At 42.1% G+C, this 19,172-nt stretch overlaps 1 protein-coding gene across 1 annotated transcript in view; it reads left to right on the top strand.

The window, feature by feature from the left end:
• Window positions 1-18,471, top strand: part of FBXL7 (F-box and leucine rich repeat protein 7) — a 184,266-nt gene extending 165,795 nt beyond the window's left edge. The window contains exons 3-4 of the mRNA XM_051612252.1: window positions 8,782-9,393; window positions 15,443-18,471. Coding sequence (XP_051468212.1) covers window positions 8,782-9,393; window positions 15,443-16,179 — 1,349 coding nt within the window. The 3' untranslated portion in view covers window positions 16,180-18,471. The remainder of the gene's footprint in view (window positions 1-8,781; window positions 9,394-15,442) is intronic.
• Window positions 18,472-19,172: the final 701 nt, after the last annotated feature.

Below are 19,172 nucleotides of genomic sequence, written 5' to 3'. Positions count from 1 at the left end.
ACACAGCAAGTGAGACCTCAGACAGCAGGGCTGGGTTATAGAGGATGGCTAATGCACTGCTTTTGCCATTCTAAGTGCTATCTGTTTTGACACAGTCTGGGTCTATTTCACAGTAGTGGTGAGGAATCCACGTAACTTAGTGCACTTGGGCTTTAGCCAGTTACATTTGCTAGGAGGAAAAAGCAGCCAGTGACCATGTCTCTTTCCCAGCTTAATTGCTGAATTTCCCATAAACAAAATTTTAATCCTTGTAGTTCTGAATAAGTATTATATGCTTGCTCAGTGCATTGCTGTATGAATGTTGTGTATGTTTGTAACAGAAGAGGGGACTGCTGACTGTCACTTCAGGGCCCTTATAGCATGAAGTGTTTATTATGAAAAATCCTTGGTTTATGTATCTTTGTTTGAGAAGTGTTGGATAAATTAGATTGTGCTGCTGTCCTGGGTTTCTGCTTTGGAGGCCTATGTTTCTTTTCTTGCATCCCCTCCACAGTGTTCCTCTCACCTGAGTCCCAAAGATGTTTCTTTGGGGAACTGGTTTTGGCCAGCTCTTTGCTGGGTTTATTCCTTTGTATGCAAAGAAATGTAAAACTGCAGATTAGGTGAAGTTTTTTATCATTCCTTTAAAAGCCCTGGAAACCAGCTTTGCATTCTCAGTTTGGCCATGTGTCAAAAGAGAGGAGGGATAAAATCCTAGAAGAGAGGTATTTGCCCACAAAATGAGGGAGTTCTTGCCAGAATGCTAGCAGGTGCTTTTGAAGGACTCATTCCTGGAAAAGAAAGCGAACACTGGAAACTGGAGTGTAAATGGATCTGCACTGATCAGGAGCACATGTTGCAGGTTGACCTTCAGTCATGTTTTACACTGTTCTGCTGATTTCTGTAATCCATGGCCATCCCACAGAATCCAATTCTTGATGGAGTTCCTTACAGCCTGCAAAAGCATTAGTCTGGGTGTAAACACTTCTGCTGATTTGTAAAAGCCTGGAAACCGCTTAACTGCCTCAGTGTAGATCACCTACAAGATTGAAGAGTTCACTTACCCTGGAGTGAGCAATGATACAGTAACTAATCAAGCAGTTTTCACAAAAGAGGATTGTGTTATTTTTAACAATAGCAGCATTTTTTGTTGTTTTATTATCACTCCTTTTCTGATGACTTAGCTGGTAGAAGGTTATGGCATGTTCAAGCAGAGTGGAAGAGACAAGATGACCCTGTTCGTTCCATCGCAACAGAGGCCTGAGGCTTCATTTGCTTTGGTGTACAGCTCCTCAGATGTGGCACTGGATGGGCACTTGGAGGTATCTCACAGGACAATGCAGAAGGAGCTGGGCTAAACCAAGCTGAGTTGGGATTGGCTTTTCTTCTCCCATCTGTTTTGCAGAGGCCTTTGGATGTTGGTTTCTCAGCAAGTAACAGTTTTGCTTCACAGAGCTCCTTCTGGGCTGCACTCGTTGCTAATGTTGGCATAAACTAGCTCAGCTGGAGGAGCTCCCTGACATACTGCAAGGAGCTGGAACAGGATCTGACCTGAAGGGGATTGAGAAGGGGCTTAAGTCTGTACTTAAGCATGTATGGAATTCATTTTGGGGTTAGATATTTACTGAACATGGAAAAAAATGCACCATCCCATCTACCTCTATGTAATTTCCCAGCAATGATGCACTGACAAACCCTTTTCTCAGCATTGAAGTACTAGTATCATCAGTGGTACCGAAGGCAAAATCAAGATGCTTTAACTTCATAAAGTACTATGTGGATTACTTTTTTTTTTTCTTTTTTTTTTCCCCTTGCTCTTCATATTTTTAGTTCTGTTCAAAAAATGCAGAGATAGAAATTAATTCTTGCCAAGTGACAAGGGACAGACTCAGTAGGGGAGAAATTAGTTCCAGCTTTTGACAAATACATTGTAAGGAAGAATTATTTGTTTAATAAAACTCTAATGATTACTTCACTTGCAGGACTGTTTGACTTCAAGCATCTAGTGTGAATATGCCAGGAATGCAAGATCAGGTCTCCAAATGTGTGTGGAGGAGTTTATAGACTAAAGAAAGCTGGAGCTCGACATCACAGGGAATTACACCAGTATAATCCAAGGTGTAAAATGCCATACAGAAACTACTATGAGATGGCTTCAGATTTAAGTTAACATATCCCTCTTCTACATGGTCTTGTAACAATTCCTGTAGTCTTGTACAATAGGTAGAGTTTCTTATTACATTCTAAGGGAAGGTTTTTAAAACTATAAAAGGTTATTTTAAGCTCTATGGAACTTCCTTCCAGGAGCATGTGGATGCGATTACTTCATGAGCTCCAAAGCTGCTCATTCTTACACTGAAAAATTGAGTTTTGTCATAGTTCTTTGTTCTCAAAAAGAGAGTTGCATGACCTCACAGGATAAGAAGTCAGCTTTTGTCTTTGCCAAAGTTTTTTTATTCCTCTGACCTTAATTTCAATCTAATTTTATGTGTTGGTAAGAATAAATTGTCTGATGAGAGGAAAACAGTAGCTGTAACCTACCTTAGGTTTATTTAGACTTTTGTATGTCTGTGTTGAAAACAAGCAGGTGAAATACAGACTAAGTGAAATCATCATAAGGCGACCACTGAAGGGGAACAGTATATTGTGTAGTTGACATTTTATCAACTGCAGTGATGTTTCAAAAAGGACTCTTTAGGGATCTGCCCTGCTAGACTTACAGTATTCATTAAAAGTTTGCTAGACTTTCCATCCCTCTCCAGAAGCCATCTATTTGAACTGAATCAAGACAAAACTATCAATATGCAGAGGAATGAGTTGAAATTTATGGCATTGGACCTGCAGTGTATTTGGAAAACTGAAAAAGAGAACAATTTGAGAAGATTGCTCTGTACTCAAAATGCTCTTGAAAAAACAGAATATTAAGGAGAAAGAAAACATACCGCTCTCTAAGGAGACAGGTATGGGGAAGATGAATAACGTACATAAACATAGATGGAGAAAATAAATGGCCAGGCAGCTGTGTGGCACATGGGAATGCAGGCAGTACCTTGAATCACATACTGAATGAATCATCCTTCTGAGACTGTTGAAATCTGGAAGGCTGACAATGTGGATTCCATGAAGTATGGGTGGGAAGGTCTCCTCTTTAGCTGCTGCTGGTGAGGTGCAATGACATGTGGTGCTCAGTTTGGAGCATTGTACTTTAAGAGAAATGCACACAGATTGGAGAAAAATTGAAGGAAAAACTAGGAGAAACTGAATATTAGTAATGTAACTTGGAAGGAAGGGCTGAAGTTTGAGAAAATGCATGTGAAAAATCCTTGCAGGAATACTGGAGACCTCTCATTCTTCATAGTCACTAGGAGAAGGTCAAAAAACAGCTTCTTGTATGAGTTGGGCAAGAGGAAAAACTTAGAAACTTGATATGGTGACAACACTGGAACAAGGCACCTCAGCGAGATCTCTGTCCCTGGACATAAATAACAAAGCAGACATGCACATCAGAGATGGTTTCGATGTTCTTTGTGTACTTGGAGAGAGACTAGAGAGCTCATCCAACTCCATTTCTCATTCCATATGTTCTTGATTGTACAATGTTGCAAAATCATGTAGGTATCTCCACCAGGCAACCCTTTCCCTCTGGTGTACTTGACCACTGCAGCCTTTAGCAAGTTTGCAGTGTTTAGTTCCAGCTGCCACTTGGCTGTCATAGGCTTTGACTCAACTTTGTTGAGTAAGGTACCTTACTTAGCCTAAGATGAATGCCTGAGGTTGGTTGTGATGTGGAATAAACTCCTTTGTAGGTATCACTTTTTCTGGGACTTTGTGCCCAGGGCCTTAGAAAGCAACTGACCCTGTTGTAGCCAAGTCCTTTTCCTAATCTCCTCTGAGGGCAGAGAGCCATATTTGACATCTGTCTGTCAAATTCACAAGTCTCCTCTTGAATCAGCCCACAATGTCTCCCTGTAGAAGCCTGTCAGCTGCCTCTGTTTCCCTTGGCACTGCAGACTGTAGCTGCTACAACCATTAAGCTCACACTTTCCCCAGTGTCTAAAAGGAATACTTCCTTGGCATGCACGAAGTCGATGGTATTGTGATAAAAATGTGAAGCCTATTCCCACTTAGTAAATATGCACTTAGTAAAGTATGTAATATTTGTAGAAACACTGTTATTGAAGAGATGCTAAGTAAGTGACATTTCTGTACTATCCGTAAATGCTTCTTGGGCACATTATTTTGCCTCTAATGTTTTGACAAAAATGCCAATTCCTTTTTTTATCTCATCTCTTCTGATGTTTCAGAGCCTGAATATAGTTTAGATTAATTCTTGCCTTAGATCTACTAAAAACTTCAATGATGGCAGCAGATTGACACAAAGGATCCTTTTTAGTTGTCAGATAAGAATCTGAAGTTGGTTGATAATTACCACAAATTTTCATTTTAATTTTGTTAACTTGGTGTAGGATTCACTTTTAAAAAGGCACACTGCAGTACTGTAGAGGAAGGTGTGGCTGAATGGAGTCATGCTTTAAGCATGAAAAATGATTCAATTGTAAAAAATCCATGCTGGGGTCTGGACATCAAGTGTCCCATGTTAGTGTGCATCACTGGACTAACAAAAATGCAACACTTTCTTGCTCTGGTTCTAAAATTGGAGACTGTGCATTGTTGTCAATGGCAGAAGGAACAGAGAATAGATCTGGGTTTAAATAATATATATTTTAAAGGCTTTTTTTTTCCCCAGATGTATGTATTAATTGGGAAACAAACTCGGGGGGGGGGGGAAATCCTTTGAAATAAACCAGATTCCTAATGGAATAAGAAAACTCCCTCCAGTGCATTTTCTCCCTCTCTGTCAGCTTTTATAGTTCTGTTTCTGGCACGCATCTTTTGAGATTTCTTTAAAGATTGTTAGGAAATTTCCTCTTACATCAACAAACAATTTTCAGAGCCTGAGTAAAGCTTTAATAAAAAGCATCCTGCACAGAAAATTGGTATTGAGGGAGGGAAAGGGCCAAAAGGGGCTTTAGGGGGGAAGCACAGGACTAGTTTGTAATTTGCTTTTTACTTTGTAAGATCACCAAAATGTAAATAATTGCTTTTTTCAGGAAAAAAAATGCTTGCATAGAGCATGTGTATGTAAAGATGTCTATCAAGAACTGCAATCTGTTACTTCATTTGCACTCACGGGGTTGTGTTTATTAATGTCATGTTGTCATTAAGTTGCCCTGTCTCAGACTGACTCAGCCTGTTAGCTAGCACACCGTAACTAGTGAAGACCAAAATTTGAAGGAAACTCTTAGGGGTTCAGATACTGCTAGAGGAAGCCCCTTCCAACAATAGTCGAAAAGCCTGGAAAACGTACAGTAGACCAAGTGTTTTGCTGAAGCTTTAAATGCTAGCAGAAAGCTTTCCAAGTTTTTACTGGCAAAAAGATCCTTGACTCACCTGCTAATTTTTTCTTTTCCCTTTAGGGCTGTACAATGAACAGTAAGCGGGAATACCTCTGTACAGAGTTCAGCTGAGCTACCAGCAAAATTCCTGTCTGAGAGCGTATTGCATTACGGGCTCAGCAGACCAGTAATGCTCTCCTGACTCTTTTTTTAAACATAATGACAACACTACAGTCTGTTACCAAAATACTTTGGGGTGGGGAGATGGGATGCATGTGTATGTATGTGTCTGCCTTGAAGTTCAAGCCCCAAAGGTGGAGGGAGCAAGTTTGACATGACACACCTTGAGGATTGAAGGTAAAGGACATACAGGATGCACATCTGGAACTCCTATACTAATGAGAGAATTAATAGAGCATGAAGCAGACCCATAAAACAGAAGGTCGAATCTTTTTTGGCTTTAGGTCTAAGTTAAAAACCACATTTTGGTAATTCATTATGCATCCAGAATGTCTAAGGTATTGGTTATTCACAAAGTGCCCAGGAGTGATGAAGGAATGCCACTTCTGATCCAAAAGGAGTGGATATTAGCCGTATTACCTTGGCACTTTGATCACCAGGGGAAGGGGGAGAATCATGGAATACTAAGTGCTTTTTTATACTGAAGTAGGAAGGGAGAGTAGGGATGGATGTAACCCTGCGGAGACTTTCAGGTGTTTTCAGCAGTAACTGACTAAAAATGTATGTTTTCAAAATACGCTGGAAGACTTTCTTACAGGAGATAATCAGTCCCACAGCACTAAAAATTTTTATAGCAGATGTTAAAAACAAAACTTTTTGCTTTTGATTTTAGGTCTATCTATTTTGCAGTGGAGAAACAAGTGTTTGTTTACCCTTTTTGTGCTGGTTGGTGTAAAAAAACAAGCAACAACCAAACAAATAGCCCAGCGCAAATGAAAAAGTAAAAGGAAAGGAGAAAAATTCACAATACCAAATATATGTAGTAGTGGAAGATATATTCAGCACTTGAAAAAAATGTGTGTTCTTTAATATTAGAAGCATCCTTGTCTTAAAATCTCAAGAAAAGAGCATAAACTAAAGGCTCCAAGTCTGCCACATCTTCTGCACATGTTTAACTTCAGGCAGTGGTTTTTGATGGTAATGTGGGGAAGTTCAAACATATCGTAAATCCTTGCAAAAATTAATCTAGGGGACTGTTGCCTGAATGGTCTGCAGGAGCCTGACTGCTGCTAGTGTTGTTTTTGTTTTGTTGTTTTTCTCTCCAGCTGTAAATCTCACTTTTAAAATACCAAAATGTACCAGATGCTTTTCAAATAACACTCCTCAATACAATTATTTGCAACAGACGCCAGGAGGGTACTACAAGGTCTCAAAGTGGAGCAGAGTGTCTGCAAAACCCACTCTGTGTTAAGATACAGTTCTTGCTTGAAAAATCACAAATCCTTGGGTTATGTCCACATAGCCATAGTGTAGACTAGGAAGCCTTGAAGAAAACATTTTTTCTGTTACTTGCTGAAATACTGACTTTCTGTCTAAGTAAAACAAGATACAGCAGAGGAAGAGAGAAGTGGGTAGTGGAGCAATTACGATTTTGACTTCTCTGCAACTGAGCTATTCTTCAGCTAAATAGTTGTGCCTCTCTCCCTAGCAGACACATTGTGAAAATACAGGTCTGTGGTTGCTGCTGTTGTAACTAGAGGGATCAGAGCATGCCAGTACTGGGCTAAGTAAAAGCTTGATGTGGTAATTAATATGTAAGACACTGATCAAATTAATTTTAATTTAATTTAGTGAACAAATTAATCTAAAATGTATTTAATTTTAGAAACCCTGCCTAAACCCCGATTTGTTCAGTTTTGTTGAATGTGTTTCTGGCTCTACCCTGTTTAATCCACAGCTATGCTGTCACAGCCACAGAGCTATAGAGTCAGTGTTATTTAAGGAGATGGCTTTGCATGCTTCCCTGAAATGTCAGAACATGAAAGTGATAGCAGAAGATGTGATGTAGAGGAAAGCCTGGTGCTCTAAAACTGTTTTTCTTACTCTATTCATCATCCTTGTTATCCTACTGGGCACCAAGTTGTGGTTCCTGTATTCGTCTCTGGATGGTCATTTCTTTGATAAATTATTTCTGTTGAGATCACTACTGAGAGGTCAGAGATGGAAGGAGCGTGCTCAGCAGCAGCACTCATCTCTCAAACTGGCTGCATTTCATGTCGCATACTGCTGAAATACCTCAGGGTCTCTAAATGCATTGCCCATGGCATTTGCCTGTCTACCAAAATTATATCCTAGTTGTCTTTCCAGTCTTTCACTTGCTTTGCTTGGAGATCTGAGAGCAGGAGTGGAAATGACTCGTAGGTCACAATGTCAGCACAGAGGGAAAACAGTTGAAATAATCTTACAGCAAAAGCAACCTTTCTTAGTAGCAGAGGCCCTTTTTATGCCTGTTTTTTTGCCATTAAAGCAAAAGACAAGGTAAATAAGTAGTAAATTGTCTTGTGGGGTGTTTTTGGGGTTGACTGCTTCCACTGTTACAATTAACCCTAGCAAAAAGAGCATGTAAAAGCTCTGTAACAAGTTTCCAGGCATACTGTTTCTTTGCCACTTACTTTTCTGAGCTTCTTTTTTGAAATCCAACTGAAGTTCACTTTAGTCTGTTGGAAAAAAGTGCTTTCTGCATGCACATGAAGAGGCACAGCCAACCCCCCTTCAAGAACTAGTCATTGGGCTCTTGGCTTTGCTCCTGAATCCCAGTTTGCATTAATGAAAAATTAACTTATTTAATAACACAATGAAAATAAGTATGCAGGGTTGTGATTTTTGCATCTGGCCAGGTCAGGTAAAGGAGGTAGCATCTGCCATGTGAGCTTCTCTTCTGCCTCCCACTGCAGCCAGTGGGACTTGAGAGGCAAAGGACCACATTATTCCTCCCCTAACAGCTCACTGCTGCCTAGGTAGTGCCAAGGTTATGGGCAGTTGCTCTCTGTTGAAAAAGCCTGCATCTCAAGTGTACTTGTTTCTTGCAATGTTTAGTTGAGAGTATAAAGAATTAAAATCCCTGGACTTCCACTGCCATCTCCTCTTCACTACAGGGTTGAGCCCTGCAGCCCCTCCTTTGCTAGCATGGCTTTGACAGTGCTGCCAGGGGTGCATCTCTGTCACGTACCTAGCACTGAGGTGAAGAGTGTTCCCAGAGTATACTCTGGGCTAGATTTTAAAATACGTGCTTCCACACCCTCACTGGTAAAATTGACTTAACCCCCAACAACCCTGAAGCCCATCATACTCTCTCTGTTAACAAATGGGCTAGCAGGGTGCTGTGCTGCATAGAGAGCTCTTTGTTTGCCCACATTTTACTGAAATAATGTGTTTTGTCTTCCAGACTCCGACCTGAGCATGCGGACACTCAGCACACCCAGTCCAGCATTAATATTCCCACTGAATTCCCCCGGTTTCCAGAATGGCAGGGGGTCATCGACATCTTCATCCTCAGTCACTGGGGAAACTGTTGCCATGGTCCACTCACCACCTCCCACCCGGCTCACTCACCCTCTCATCCGGCTGGCGTCCAAGCACCAGAAGGAGCAGGCCAACATAGATCGGCTGCCCGACCACTCCATGATCCAGATATTCTCCTTCCTGCCCACCAACCAGCTGTGCCGCTGTGCCCGTGTGTGCCGCCGCTGGTATAACCTTGCCTGGGACCCCCGACTCTGGAGGACTATTCGCCTGACCGGCGAGACAATCAACGTAGACAGGGCTCTTAAAGTGCTGACCCGGAGGCTTTGTCAGGATACACCCAACGTATGTCTCATGTTGGAGACGGTAATTGTTAGTGGCTGCAGGCGGCTCACAGACAGAGGACTCTACACCATTGCCCAGTGCTGCCCAGAACTGAGGAGGCTGGAGGTGTCTGGCTGTTACAACATCTCCAATGAGGCGGTCTTTGATGTCGTGTCACTGTGCCCAAATCTGGAACACCTGGATGTGTCAGGTAACAGCAAATATTTAAAAACAGGTGCCTCTGAGACTAAAAGCTTTGTGCTTTTCAAACCCCTGGCCCACAACTGCACACTTTCCCTTCCTGTCTTGCCTTTCCAAGTGGGAATGACAGTCTCTTAACATGGTACTGTGGAGACTGGCACTGGCTAGAATCTCAATGCCCCAAATGCCAGCAGCACCTCTTGAGCGGCCAAGCCTCTTCTGATGGAGACTGGCTAGCAGAGATGGCACATTCAAATAGCACAAGTACCTTTTATAGATTTTTGCACAAAGAACCCTTACAAGGGCCCACGTTGCAGTTAGTGGTACATGATATGGTAAAGCTTAACTATAAGCACAGAAATGTTTTTATCTTTATATAATATATCTAAAATTTGCATGTAGATTTATATATTTAATCTGTAAACTAATTAATTACTTGAGCAGGAGCTCAGAATCAGTGCTAGACTTTTGTCTGGGTGTAAATACCAATTGTCATCCCAAGCTAAACTTCAAGATCCCCTTGTTTCCATTGCTGTTTGAACCAGACTTAGATGAGCTACCCTTTTTCTGCCTTGCTTGTTTTTTGCTGGTGGTTTGTTTGTTTGTTTTTTTCAGTTACACTGTATCATTGCAGTTGTTTAGATCAGCAGAAATGTTTTGGACAATTTCCTTCAGATGTGCTCTGGGGAAACAAGAGATTTTTTCCCAAGGTCAGGGATGCAAAATTTCCTCTCTGCAAATAGGTTGGCACTTAGTTGAAAGGATGCAGCTAAGCAGAGCACTGAAGTAAATTTGGTATTCAATACTTACTTTGTGATCTCACTTGTTATCAGTTTACCATTGTTATTAATCAGCCAGACCAGATTTCCCACTGCAGAGGTACTAATGGCAACAAGCAGGACGAAGTGGAGATAGGAAGCAGTGCTAATTAGCCACTGGTACCCAGATAAACTGATTTTCCCAAGGTTGCCCATCTGCTGTACGCTGGTTCGCTTTCTTTTTTCTGCCTTTTCTGTTTTTTTAACTGATTTATCCAACTCTTTCACCTAATATTCCTAGGATAGCAGAATGTCAAATCAGAATTACTCACTTCTTGTGATTTCTCTCCAAAAATGCCAGGTGATATGGCATCTCTGTGGGAGTCCTGTCCCATGGAGTCTATTCACAGTGACCTTGCATTTGAGTTACTTATTGTCAGTACCTACTGGCATTAACTCTGAATTGCTAACCACACATTCAGGTTGAAGCATCTCCAACACCAGGAAATAAAATGTATGTGCCTGCGTGATTTAGACCTAGAGCTACATATTACTTTGGAGGCTGGCTGTATCCAAGGCATATTTATGCTTTTCTTCCTATATCCTCTAGGGTGGTATGAGAGTTGAGTGGAGTCTCCTGGGCCTTGGGAGACAGGAGAAGTAGAATTGCTGTGCTGAGGGTGAACTGCCTTGGCACACCAGTCTGTTAGCTGACACCCAGGTGTAGTTGAGGACTTTCCTGTAGGTGGCTGAAAATGCTTTGGTCCACAGCTTCTACTGATAGCTAAGATACAAACCAAAGGTGACTTTTTCAAAAGCAGGGAAAATTAAAAGATGGTGCCAGGTCTTGAAACATGGTCTTTTGGGGTCTGGCTTCATTTTCTGTTTCCCGTTGCCTGTTCCTTTCAGACCTAGGGGCTGGTCTCTGTCCCTAAGAGGTCATCAGTTTGGCTCAATGTATGTAGGCATTTAGTAAAACACCTGTTTTCCTTGAATTTTGTGTCATCAGTGGGACAGGACAGTAAGTTTAATTGCACATTAGTATAAATTGTGTCTTTGGAGCAGGCAAGGGAAAAATCCTGGTTTTGAACATTCTCAGAAGTCAGGATATTTGAGTGCAGACACAGCTTTTGCAGCATATGTGAAGTGAGGATAATTGATCTCTGGGGTCCCCTTTTTGAGGGGGGGAGCCCCCTTTTTCTCGTTCTAACATGGGTAATCCTGGAGGATGTTTTGGAAGCAAGATTCCATCTTACCTTCCTTCTGCCTGGCAGAAATAAAATATATAAAAGGTTTTTTTACTTCTTTTTTGTTGGATCCTGAAGGGTTGCTGCACAGTTTGTCAGGGTATGTCATTATCATCTCAAAGTTAATTGTTCATGTGTTTCATATGCAGTTCTGTATTTGGTGGCATGTGCAGAAGGAGGGGAAATGAATACATGTAAATAAAGAGAATGCTGTTTGCTAGGGCTAGAAGAGACCTCAGTGGTAGCAAAGCCCACAGTGGCAAATACACCACAGCAAAGTTCTCAGGTTAAGATTGAGTCTGATCCATCTTGGTGTGTGCACCAAGGATTGCATTTATCTCACATGATTTGGCTCCTATGGTGACTGCTACTTGTGTAGTGCAGACCACATTCTTTAAAAAAACACCTCTGTTATCCACAGGAACTGTTTTAATCCTGACAGTTATGCCCCATTCATTTTTTCCTTGCTGGAAAGGCAAGACACCTCCCCTCTAAACACATTGATCTTCAGGTGAAGAGTATCTTGGAGTCTTACCAAAATGCCAACTCTAGTAAGTAAAAAATTGCAGAAGAGGCAGGGAAGGGGCATCTTGCTGCACCAGCAAAAGGCAGTTCCATCAAGTATTCTGTGAAGAGAGGAAATGGATCTAGGGGAGAAGAAAGCGTCATTGGCTTGGTCAACAACACATCAAGGACTGGAGCAAAAGAAAGCCTTGGCTGAGCAAATGGTCATACAGTTGGGCAGATTCAAACTGTTTCTTAAAGCATCACTTCACCTGTCTCTGTGGATGTTTCCTATAGAAGTGCATTTTCTTGCTCGTGTTCTTTCTCCTCCCAGTTTTCTCAAACAGTAAGGATGATTTCTGGGCTTACACACTAAAAACGAAAAGCAATCCATACATCTGTAGCTGTAAGTCTTCCTCATCAAAGGGCAGGGGCAGAGATTTTCACCAGTCTGCTTTGTGGTAGGAAGGCAATGCTGAAAACACTTGCAGAGTCCTAGCTCAGACTGTGCCACAAGTATTTATGCAGCTGTCTCTCTTACTGCCCTTTGGGTACTAAGTGTTTAAACAGAAGGTAGGATGGGGAGGCCAGAAAGAAAAGAAAAAAAAAAGGACACAACTTATTTTCATATCTAAATATCTTATGAGAAGTATTCCAGGAATAAGATTTCAAACCACAATTTTGGTTGCTGTACAGGCTCTCCCTAGACTTGTCTGAAATGAGGCTGTGCTCTAGGTCCTTGGATAAATTCTAGGATAAATTGAGGAGGTCTTACATGAGAAGATCTTTTCTGTAATCAAGTCTAAGGAGTAGTTAGAAGGACAAGGTTTGCATCTACACACAAGCAATGTGCAGGACTGAAGTGGTTCACTGGTTTGGTTTTATACTGAGCAAGACGAGTTGGGTCCAAGTGCTGGTGGGCAACACTATTCTTGTAGCTAGTTAATTAAAACCCAGTTTGCAGTTGTACATTTAGTTGAATCCAACTCCCTCTTGGATGGTTACTTGGCAGCAAAAACATACCAAAACCTTTAATGTCAAAAACAGACGTTCATATTAACTTTCAGAGTTTTCCACAATGTAAGTTCTGTCACTCCCAGCATCCACTTTGTGGGCAGATCAGAGGTATCTCTAGGAGTTGGTTGAGCTTGACTGTAAGTTATTATCTAACACACTAGCCAACTTCTTTTTATTTTATTTTATTATTTTTTTTTAATCTGTTTGGAAGTTTCTCCTCTTTTTAAAAAATAAGTTATACTTACTTTATGGAAAATTCTGCTGCAAGAGCTTTGTTTTTACATTTTTTATTATTTAGGACAGAAAAGTTGTTACAGACCCAGGAACCTGTCATTCTGCCTACAATTTAGGCAGTTCTGTATCAACACGGACTCCTTTTTTTGGTGAAACTGTTCTTAATACCCTTCCCATTAAATATTTTACAGTGTAGCCAAAGTAACTAGACAAGACAATGCTTAGGTTGTCAAAACAGTGATCAGACACTGATGTACAGTGACTTCAACCCTGCTGTGAGACTTCTGACCCATTCACTTTCTAATTGCAGTCATTAAAGCGCTCCCCCTTCTTGGATCCTCAGCATACAGAAAGTTTTCCATGGCCTCATCAACCCTTCATTCTCACTTTGCCAGATTTTAAAATTGAATTCTGGTCAGCATGTGAAATATCCAGCAACCCCCTCAGGCAAGCTCAATAGCCACAGCTATTTCAGATCCAGCAGAACTCTGTCTAGGTCCCAGCTTCTTCTGTGGAAATCCAGCTCAAGGATGGAGAGTTCCATGGTGCATTTTGTATCACCCACTCCAAAGAACATATTAAAGGTGAAATTTTTACATTATTAGTATTGTACTGCTTTCCCTTAGAAAAATCACTTTGTCTTAATGAGCATGTATGTAGTACTTATTTGAAGGCAAACATATTTCCAAAGATTGCACCACAACATAGCTGGTTCTGCAACACAGTATAAAGAGGAAGTATCAGCATTCAGTTTTATGAAGAATTTGTTTGTTGAACAAAGTGATTTGCTTCAAGGTCCCAGAGCTTCTGTGTGACCTGTGGACAGTTTGGCCATTTCATTGTGTGAGGCCTGAGGTAAAATATGCACCTTTTCAAATAAATTGAAGCAGAAAATAAAAATCCAGCTGCAAATTCAAGTTTTATATGTACAAATCTAATTGCAGGTGCCAAACCATTTCAAGTCCATATCCCATGCTTCTTACAGCATTTGTGTGAGACCACTGAAGTATCTCAAGGGATTTTTTTTTTTCTCTTTTTTCTTTTAAGAACTGAGGCATATTCATAACTTCCTTCAAGCCTCTGAATCAGAACCTACTCTATCAAGTGGTATGAGTTTCAGTCATTGAGGTTTATGAGGTGGTCTCCATACAATGTCATGCTCTTTACCTCCAGACTACAGGATTTGTGCAGCATTTCTGATAAACAGAGCTCTAAGGTCATCATCCTAACTCTTCCGGCTTTTCTTGGGTCTCCTCATCCCTGTTGGCCAGTGTTTCAGCAATACAGAAGAGCCTTGATAACTAATGAGTAGACCCTCCCTTCTTCCTTGCAGCTGTTTCTAGCTATGCTAATGTAATATGCCCAGCTGAACTTGGCACAAAGAAGAGTTTCCCTTCAGAAGCCAGAGACTGCCAGTTTGCAGTGCAACAGAAACAGCACTTTCCAAAAAATAATTAAAAAAAGCTTTCATTCACCACCATGTGCAGAGTGAAGGTTAAAAAATGGGGGAAGTGTGTGAGTGTATTTTTCCCTTTAACCTGTATCTTCCCTTGCAAGGTCTGGTGTTTCTGCTCTAGCCTAGTTACCTCCATTCATGGCCAGACTTTCTCACTTGAAACAGCCCTTTTCTGCATCTGTCCACGTCCTCTTATGCCCTTACCAGCCTGTTGGCTCCTGCTGACTCTCACCACTCTCCTTGGGTTACCCGAATCTCCACCCTTCTGCAAGCACATAGTCTCGCTACGGTTTTGCATCCTTCCCACATTGCAAACTTGGGGCTGGATTCACATCTGTTCCCCAAATGCTCTTTGGAGAGTGGGTGGGGTTTGTCTTTTTTATAATGGGGCTGGATGGTGAAAGTGTCTCTGATGTTGGTTTGCAAACTCAGCCAGTCAAGCAATGAGAGTGCCTCTGATGAAAAAGCTGTGTTGATTGTCATGTTGTACCATTTTTGCAAATTGTCACTGGGTTTATATTGTTGTAACAGGTCATGGGCTGTCCCTAGATGAACCTAGGACCATCATCCTACATTTGGGATATGGACAAAATTGGTCTGTCCCTTTGCTGGTGCTCCAAATCCCAAAGCATCCTCCCTGACTCCAGTGGAGTTTATTATTTCCTGCAATGCAGGGACACATCACAGCAAATTCAGGCTAGCTGGTCAGGCCGGTTCTGCTCCTGCAGTGTGACGATCCCTCCGTCACCTCCAGCACGCGAGTTCACGCCCACCTTTCTGGCCTTGCTCCCTTGCTTGGTTTCTGGCGCTTTGCATAAATTCCCCTGTGTTTCTCCACTTTAGGCTGCTCCAAAGTAACGTGCATCAGCCTGACTCGCGAAGCCTCCATCAAGCTGTCTCCCTTACACGGGAAGCAAATATCCATCCGCTACTTGGACATGACAGACTGCTTCGTCCTGGAGGACGAGGGGCTGCACACCATCGCCGCTCACTGCACCCAGCTGACCCACCTCTACCTGCGCCGCTGCGTCCGCATCACTGACGAGGGTCTCCGCTACCTGATGATTTACTGCACGTCCATCAAGGAGCTCAGCGTGAGCGACTGCCGCTTCGTCAGCGACTTCGGCCTGCGGGAGATCGCCAAGCTGGAGTCGCGCCTCCGCTACCTGAGCATCGCGCACTGCGGCCGCGTCACGGACGTGGGGGTCCGCTACGTCGCCAAGTACTGCGGCAAGCTGCGCTACCTCAACGCGCGGGGCTGCGAGGGCATCACGGACCACGGGGTGGAGTACCTGGCCAAAAATTGCACAAAACTCAAATCGCTGGATATTGGCAAGTGCCCTCTGGTCTCAGACACCGGCCTGGAGTTTCTAGCCCTCAACTGCTTCAACCTGAAGCGCCTGAGCCTGAAATCCTGTGAGAGCATCACTGGGCAGGGCCTGCAGATTGTAGCTGCCAACTGCTTCGATCTGCAGATGCTGAACGTGCAGGACTGCGACGTCTCTGTGGATGCCCTGCGGTTTGTGAAACGACACTGCAAGCGCTGTATTATAGAGCACACCAACCCTGCCTTCTTCTGAAGGGACACCCCTACCTGTCGTTACAATGCAGTATGAAAAACACTGATGTATAAACACATGCTCCCGTATACAGTAATGCTGTCATTTCTATAGCTCAAGGGAGTCAGCTTTTCTTGTATGTTGTGGGTTTGGGGGGGGGTTCTAGAGGACTATTTTCTTTGCTTTTTGTATGATCACTTTTTTTAAGGTGCGGTGGGTCTCCGTGGAGAGGCTGCCTTAATGCTGAGTGCTCAGCATCCCCAGTGGGGTGCCACTTCCATAACAGCCATGATCTTCTCCCAGGCTACAGTAGCTACCTCCAGAGGAAATAGCACATAATCCCTCCTTTGGAAATGCTACTAAGCTGTCTCAAATACATCTGAATTCCAGCTGTGCTCATGAAGCTGACTATGCAATATGTGTTCCCCAACTTCCCCCAATATGACTGATACAGCATCCCCTCATCTCCAGGTAGTTTCTTTTTGATAGCAATCCATTGTAATCCCTCAGGAAATACTGGGTAATGTTCTTAAGCTTATTTGATTGAAGCAAAATAAGACCTGCTGGCCAGTGCCAAGCATTCTGCTGAGTGAACATGGAGATTGTGCCCATAATGGGTTCTTTTGGAAAGCTCACCTCCAGGCCACGTGTGTATCATCACTATTCACCTCCATTTCTGAATCTACCCTCTCCTGCATGTGTAGTACCACCCTCTGGCAGCAGATAGGGTCTTCTGGGTCTGATAAGCAGTCACATATTAACCCGAGTGAAGGAAAACAGATGAAATATTGGTGGCCTGGCAAAGGGAAAAGCCAACAAATCAGCCTGAAAAGCTGCTGTAATTCTGCAAAAAGCCGAGACAGAAATGTAGTACACCAGGGACTCTCTGAGGAGTTGTGGAGTGGCTTGCACAGTGCAGTCCCAATTGCTGTGCTGCTCAGTTGTTACCAGTTTTTGTACCTTCACTGGATCTCTTCAGCAGCCTTGGCACCACTCCAGTTGACACTCCCTGAGCAAACCAGGCACGCGCATTGAGGTGAACTCAGTATGTGCCTTAATACGTATAGAAACCTGACACTTTTCTGTGGCCTTCTCCAGTCCAAAGGATAGGTGGAGACTTCAAAGATAGCCTGATGTTAGATAACACCCCTGGGGACAGAGGGGCTTAGAGTGTTACTCACATAAGGTTTAGATTTTGTGAAACCTTGTCTGTGTGTGTTCCCTTAGGCTGGAGAGACAGCTGCTGTTCAACAAAGAATCAAAAAGCCAGAGTTGCCCTGTGACACTGGGAGCCCCCTGTGTTCTCATGGTCACTCTTGCTCGTGCAAGAGCAAGAGCAGTTTGGAGGTTCTCTCATCTCGTTGCCTCCTTCCCCAGAGCGTGTATTCATTTCATGGTTACTTTCTTCATGGTTTTCTGGCAGCCGTTTCTCTGCATTTCCACATGTAATGCTCAGATCTGAAAGCCAGACACGTTAGGGGTGATGATATTTTCAGGCAGGCCCCCTGCGCCTGACTGACAGGTGAATTCATACGTTCAGCTCAAACACTATAAATGTCTCGGCAGAGAACATAAGAAGGGAAGCACCGTGTCTGGTTTTCATAAGCAGTAGTTCCATCATCTCCAGACAACACTAATAAAATCATTGATATGAAGTGAAAATCCATATGCTTGAGCAAAATACATAACTGCTGAGGAAATACTTGTAGCAATGCTCTCTCAAATTACAAAAAAGCAATGGTTTGGACATGTCCCTGCAGAGGGAACTTGTCCTACTGCTGCAAAAATTCCTGTAACTTATGTATGTTCCTCCAATTTTGGGTTTCTTAACATACAGGATGTCATCAGCTCTGAATTATAAATCAAATTGTCCTAAAGCAGAGGGCCATGGAAAATGAATTTGTCATTGCTACTATTACTGGTCAGTGACTAATAAGTGGTGATGCTATCTTTTGGCCAGTTCATATCTTTTCGGTTTTCCTTTCTGTATTTTTTAAATTAGAGATTCTTCTCCAGCAAGTAGTACAGTATATTTTATTTGAGCCAGCTATACTTGCTCTTTATCCTTTATCTCAAAATGGCCCTGAGGATAGTTAAATGTTAAGCCCACTCCTGAGGATGGTGGGATTTTGAGCCATTTGCACTTGTTAAATATAAGGCCTCATTAGTAACATTTAACTGTTTATTAAAAAAAAACAAAAAAAAAGCTACTTTTCTAGCTATGCTAAATTGACTGAATAGTGCTACGTGGTTTTTAAGGTTTCTAGTGTTTAAATTGGCCTGTACTGTACAAATCTCACTATAAAGCCTTAATTTGCTACCAAGAAATAAAGCAATATATTGGTAACTAATGAGCGTGCGTCATCATTTGCACTAATTGATTAACGTTTGGTGAAAAAGAAAATATTAAATACTTATAAAACTTCTCTTGAAGGGTAGGTAGGTGAGTGAGCACATCAACACATCAGGTAGGTGGATGGCTATATTAAAGGGGAAAATATGAATATTAAAAATATTTTTTGTAGATTATGACCTTGCCTATCTATCTTTTTTATTTTCCGCATGTGGTTCTTCCTGACCTTGGAACATAATCAGTAACTGAAAGTGTAAGTAAAAGCAAAAACAGTATATAAAAATCACTTAATAAAAATTTCAGGAGGACCTCTGCATTGTTTTAAAGGCAAGTTGCTGTATTTGATGTGAAACGTAAAATGGAATGACTGAAAGAATAGAGCACTTACTTGTGTAGTGTTGCCCTTTGAATGCTCTAAAAAACTCACTTTGGGGAGCACTTGTGGAAAATGAATAAAGATTATTTTTCTATGCCAAACGTTTTTAAGTATATAGTTTTACACAATCTGAGTTGACACTCTGAGACTGCTACTTATTTTAAGAACATTTGAACTTAACTTACTGATACAGCTTGCCTATTTTGATTTTTCACCTTTTTCCTATGTCTACTTGCAAATTACATGACCAGAAAAGAAGAAGCTGAAATAGTGCGTGTGGAGCTG

This window comes from Apus apus, chromosome 2 (genome assembly GCF_020740795.1).
Source record: "Apus apus isolate bApuApu2 chromosome 2, bApuApu2.pri.cur, whole genome shotgun sequence".
Classification (NCBI taxonomy): Eukaryota; Metazoa; Chordata; class Aves; order Apodiformes; family Apodidae; genus Apus; species Apus apus.
The sequence above is the reverse complement of the archived record's forward strand: the minus strand, read 5'-3'. Positions and strand labels throughout refer to the sequence as shown.